The sequence below is a fragment of the Pongo abelii genome, chromosome 1 (genome assembly GCF_028885655.2).
Source record: "Pongo abelii isolate AG06213 chromosome 1, NHGRI_mPonAbe1-v2.0_pri, whole genome shotgun sequence".
Taxonomy (NCBI): Eukaryota; Metazoa; Chordata; class Mammalia; order Primates; family Hominidae; genus Pongo; species Pongo abelii.
The window spans coordinates 113800519-113806518 of NC_071985.2; the positions used below are offsets into that span (position 1 = coordinate 113800519).

The 6000-nt window shown below is 40.2% G+C and overlaps 1 protein-coding gene across 1 annotated transcript in view; it reads left to right on the forward strand.

Annotated features, from left to right (window-relative positions):
• The window catches only part of TBX15 (T-box transcription factor 15), a 121465-nt gene extending 115805 nt beyond the window's left edge, over window positions 1–5660 (forward strand). Inside the window, exon 8 of the mRNA XM_024233545.3 lies at window positions 5411–5660. Within this exon, the coding sequence (XP_024089313.2) occupies window positions 5411–5424 (14 nt within the window). The 3' untranslated portion in view covers window positions 5425–5660. The remainder of the gene's footprint in view (window positions 1–5410) is intronic.
• The last annotated feature ends 340 nt before the right edge of the window (window positions 5661–6000 follow it).

Sequence of the window (6000 nt, forward strand, 5' to 3'; positions counted from 1 at the left end):
TCTCTCCACCCCCACCTCCCCACCCAACACCTCCACCCCACTCTACTCCCCCAGCTGGGGCCCCAGGGATAGGCTCAACTGCCACACTCCCTGAGTCAGGCTTTGCACAGAGGCCCTTGCTTTTTCCAGCCAGGCCCACAGTGCCACCTGGGATGGTGAAATGGGATCTTGCTGCTTAAGGCCGAGAAAACATTCATCATGTTTTCCTTCTTAGCTCATTTTACTGCTCATAGCACTCATCTTTTATGGGCCAGCCTAACGGCATTTCCCACTTCAGATGCTTCCTACTCACAGTTTCTGCTTTTATTACACTTTACTGCAAGCTCTGCAGAGGCACAGAAAACCAAAGGGGTTTTGAGTCATTTTTAGTATTTTCACCTAGTGAAGCCAAAGTGGACAAAGGGGCTATCAAAGGATTGCCAAGTCAACCTCTGGCAGCTCTCATTCTCAGGGAAGCCTTTGAACTCCATGAAGAAGATTCTTGGAGTTCTCCTCATCTTGCCCACACCATGCATCCTTCCTCTACACATGGGCAGGTAGAGCCTCTCTTAGGCTGTCTCTAGATGAGGTAACAGATAAATCTCCAAATCTTAACATAACAATGTTCATTTCTCACTCATCTCACAACTCAACATGGAGTTTCTCATTGAGTGGCTCTTCTCCAAGCAGTGATTTAGGAAAACAATCTTCTTCCATTTAATGGCTACAATATCTTCAACAGTTAGCTCAGTACCTCTCCATTCAGCTAAAAGATGAGGAGAAAGAATAAAAACTTGTACATGGGACATAATCATAAGCCCAGTCTTGTATTGGTGCATGACTTCCTCTCCATTCTAATGGTTAGAACTCCAATGACCACACCTAACTGCGAAGGAAACTGGGCAATATAGTCTAGCTGAGTGCATAGGAAAAAGAGGAAACAGGTTTGTTAGGCATTAGGGAGTTTCTGCCAGCCCCTGAGCCAACCTAGCCTGAGCCAATCTCAATCTGCTTTTCCTATAAACCCAGCAGGCAAAGATAAGACTAATTTCTAGTCCCAGCTTCTCAGATGCTTTGCAAAGCAATCTGGAACAGTCAACTTTGCCCCACTGGGGTTCAGTTCATCTGTGAGATATATCTTTTAGTAGGATTCCTTCCTGTTCTCCTAAAACATCTTGAGGATTTATAAAATGCTGAGTAAGCTTTTCTCAAGTGATAAGTATAAAACAAGAAACATTTATCAAGTGCTTATTCATGCCAGCTTAAGTGCTTTAGCTAGTACAGTGTCTTATTTAATTCCCAACGACTTTATGAAGCTGACAGTATTATTATTATACCCACATTATAGGTGAGAGAAAAATGCAGAAAGACTAAGAATCTTGTCAAAGGTCACACTCAGGCGATCTGAGGTTAGAGCCATTAATATTTGATAAGGCAGACTTTTAGAAAATATTTCTTTTCCTGGGCAAAATTCTGAGAATGCTACACAAGCCATGTTCCCTGGCTTAAATAAGCTTATGGTATAACAGGAATCACCTCCTGTTTGGTTTCATTCAGAAAGAGCTCAAGTATGACTTGCATATGGAAGTCATCTCTAGAGTGTCAGGATCACACTCCACTCAGCCTGTAGTTTTTGCAGGTCTTTGCATAATACTTCCTACCTCAAGGCAGGAGTGTGGAAGGCCTGATCATGTAATGTTATTTGCAGTCCCCAAAGATTCAGTCTGTTTGAAAACTATATTCATACATGGCTTCTAGACTAAGCTTCTGGAATTAGGCTTTGTCTAACCCTGTGACAATGCTCAGGCCTTTGACCTAAGGATGTTGCTGGTGGTGCTCCTCGGAAAGGAAGCTCACAGGGTGAGGCACCCTCTACAACAACAACTATCTTGGGTCCCATCACTAATTAATCTTTACAGATAAAAATTAGCTATCCCTTCATCCAGAATGGTGCCCAGAACAAATAGGCAAAATGCCACTAGTTCCATTTTCCATTTCCAGAGTGTGTTGGTCTCAGGAGGGTTTTTGCTTCATCAACAGAGCCTTTTTTCTGTATTCTTCTCTTGTCTCTTTGCAACATGGGTTTACACACATCTTCTCATTAAAGCTCTCCAAATCTTATCCTAACAAGGGCTCATTGTTCTCAACCATGGCAACAGAAAGACTTTTTTTTAACTGTTAAGAGTTAGACAAGAGTAAGGCCCTAGTAAAATAATCAGGGCAAAAGCCAAAGGATCCAGAGTTGGAAAATCTCAGTTTTCTGGTCAAACCTCGGGTGTACAAAATTCCCCAGACTTAGTCTCTCAGGGACATCTTTACCATGTAGCTTAACAGAGAAAACTGGAGATGCTGAGATTGGTAAAGATGATCTCTTGGGCTCCCAGTCTATATCTGAGACAAAGGCATGCTTGTGTTTCAGTGGAGGGTGGGAAGACCATAGATAAAAAGTTGAAACAAAGTTTGAGGGGTACATATGTCTTATCAGGCAGTTTAGTTTGGTAATGTCCATGAAAACTTATACAGACTTTTGGGAAGATTTAAGGAAGATAACACTGAAGGATACTGAGGTGTAGACAAAACTAAAGGTCAGTCTAGGTGGCTGCTAAATTCCTTGTCTCCTACAAGGTGAAAGCATGGGGAAGTCAGTCATCCTTTCAACACCTCCCCTCCAACAAAGGCATGGTAAATAAAGTTACCCTTTGAGAGTTAAACTAATTAGCCTTTTTGCAGTGACAACTCTAGTGGGCCGTATGTCCTTCTGTCTGACTGTCAACACAAGTCATACTTAATATTTCATGACACTAATATTGGCAACAGAAATAGTTCTGGAATAGAATTAATTCACAGGCCTGGAAATAATTTTTACCTTAACCCATTCAACTAAACCTTCAACAATGGCTCACCAATATGTACTGAATGTATATTTTCTGCAGGACATAGTGCTAAGTGTTGGTAATATGCAGATAAGTGAGAGCTAGTCCATCCAACTTAGGAGCTCTAATGTGTCTATTGTGGTGACAGACCAAAAATAGAAACAATTACTGTAGTGAGGAAATGCCATGATAGAGGTAAACATGGATGCTATGGGAGCAGTTGGGTCAGCCTAAAGTTCAGGGGAGGCTTTCTGGAGATGACGATGAGTAGTTGAAAGTGAGACTGCTTAACACGGACAGAGGATAAGCTGACAACCAGTGATTATAATTAGGGTGGCCTGTCATAATGCTCCAAGGAAATGCAGAAGTCCACTGCCACATGATGCAGTATGCCTATGGATTTCTGGAAATTTTATATAAGAGGAAATGGCTCTGGGGTGGTATGAAATAACAACACATGGTCTAAGATTTAGAGTCTAAGGGACTAAGCACCATTAGATATGTGGAAGCTCACTTTCATAAAAAGTGCTGTGCAGCTCAAGGGGCTATGCAAATCAGAACAATAGATATACGTAGGGCATTCATCATCTTGCCACATCCTTATATCCATACTTATCCCAGAAAAGATTGCAGGAGCCTGAGCAGAGCTTCAATGTCCTTTGAATATTTGGAGATCGATAGCAGGTATGACCACGTCATCTTCACATCGGGAACATGATGATGTGAATGTGTGCAGACACTTAACCCACCACAGAAAAGCCAAGCACAGAGTGAAAAGGTCACTTGTGGGAAGGTGTGAGATGTGTGGGGAAAGCCAAATCACAGAAGAGTTACCCATGAAGGGGCCAAGTCAAGCAAGATTCAACAGGGGCCGTCTTGCCTGTTCAGGAATTTTATAAGCCCACACTCAAGGGTGCTAGCGGGACCCAGAGATCCAAAATTATGAGTTATTTAACTTGGCCTTTAGCATGACTAGCTCTTTTATGACTTGGCTGTTCTTGGGGATGTCACACCTTGATTCTATTGGGCTTTACTGAAGAATATTTTTTTAGGTGCATTTTATGCTTTCAATGACACAGTCCTTTCTGTTTAGAGAAAAAATTAAAGAAGAATCAGCAGTAGGGGATATATATTTATTTCAGCTCACTATGTCAGGGAAAACGTTGCTTTGAAAAGAATTGCACTACAAGAACACAGTCACAATGGGACCTGCTATTGTAAACAAAACATCATTTTTCTTCTGCTGCATTAAGCAGTAGACCCTGATTAGAACTAGGTGACATTAAGATGGAGGTGGGAGGATGGGAGAGTAAGCCTTAGATTTAAATGAGCATCTATTTTTGGTTTTAGCACTCCTAAATGTCCACCACAAAAAAATCAGTGGTTTAAAGTCTAAGTTCTGTCATCTGTCCAAGACAGCACAGATTTCTTATGCTTGGACAGGATGGAGTGCTGCTGTGATGAGAGGAGATCAAGAAACTGGCCTTAAGACAAGATTAAAAAATCTGGAACAATGAGAAATGAGCAGAGACTCCTGTAAGGCCTAATGGCAGCAACTCTCCAAGATTCTGGTCTTCTAACTCTGTTTTATAGGTCAGGAGATGGCAGAATGAAATACATTCTTATTTGATTTCCATTGGCTCCCCCCTGGAAACCGAGATTTTATTGGCATATTTTGCTTCTAAAGAAGCTACAATCCTTGGGATAAATTCAGTGGTTTTTCTGCTATACCCTGGAAGGCAAAACACAGAGAAAGAGCCCTAGACCTAGCTTTTTTTTAAAAAAGGCCTGGATTTTAGCCTTTGGCTCCATTATTTATTAGCTATAAGATATACTTCAATACCTCATAGACTATTAAAGATAATGTTAAAATAATGCAACCAAAAACCCTAATCTCATTGAGGGCCCTATAATAGACACTTGATAAATGCTAGTTGTGCTGGTGTTTGCCTATCTATCTTCTGGACAGAAAACAACATGTCAGCCCAAGCTATTTAAAGAAAGACATGATTAGATGAGCATGACTGACTATTCCATTAATGCCAGGCTGCAGAACCATTGAACCAGTGAGAATTTTGCTTAGGTCAGATTGCAATTGACGAGCGCACCTTCCTGGTAAAGTGGGGCACTGAGGAATGCTAGTTGGATGTTTCACTGGGTCATTCATAATGATAAGCATGGCATGGATGGGCTGAAAGAGTAGTAGATTCAAGTCCCAGCTCTGCCACTAATCACCAGTTATGACAGCCTTCAGGACTTTCTGGGCTTCAGTTTCCTGTCTTTAAAATAGAGGTGTCAAAAGAGAGGATTTCTAAGTTCTTTGCCATCGCTAATGCTCCTTGAAAGATAGCCAGGTCTTGTCCATGATTTTTGGTCAATCTTTGGAGTAGATTCTGTTTAAAGAAATAAATAAGAAAGATGAGTAATAATAAGCTGACAAATCTCATTTGAATAGAAAATTAAACTAGAAAACTTCGGTACATCATCTCTGCCCAGGCACTTGTAAGTGCTTCTTAATAAATACTTAGTTTTTATTGAAATATATTTTCTCTTCATAGCCATGGCACTCTGAGAAACAGGAAACCTGAAAGAAGACACTTACCCATCAGCATTCGGTAGAGAAACTCCCGGATTTGGAATCACAATACAGTTCTCTCACTTGCTGGCATCAGTTTCCCTGCATGTCACCTTCCTTCATCTATAAAATAATGACAGTTGTTTTTTACTTATGAAAAAGAAAGGACTACTAGAATTTGAAAAATATTTGTAAACTATCCATACATATAGGCTCCTCTACTGGATTATGATGCTTAAGGACAGAAATTTTTCTTTTATATTTTTGATGGCATATAGTACAGTTGTGGAGTCACAGTAGGTGCTAAGTTAATGAGTTAATGAATTAATGAGTTGATCTGATAAGGACTAAATATTTTCTTTATATATTCACTTTTAAAATGTACAAAATGACTTCTTGCTTGTTGTAACAAAACGAAATGCCAAAGTATATTCAACAAAAATAAAAACTGTCCCCAGATGTACTATTGTTAATGGTTTTGTATGTAGTTTTCCAGGTTTCTTTCTCTAAACCTATTCAACCTATGTACTCACATATATGTTTACTCTGACACATATATTCACATAGATTTTT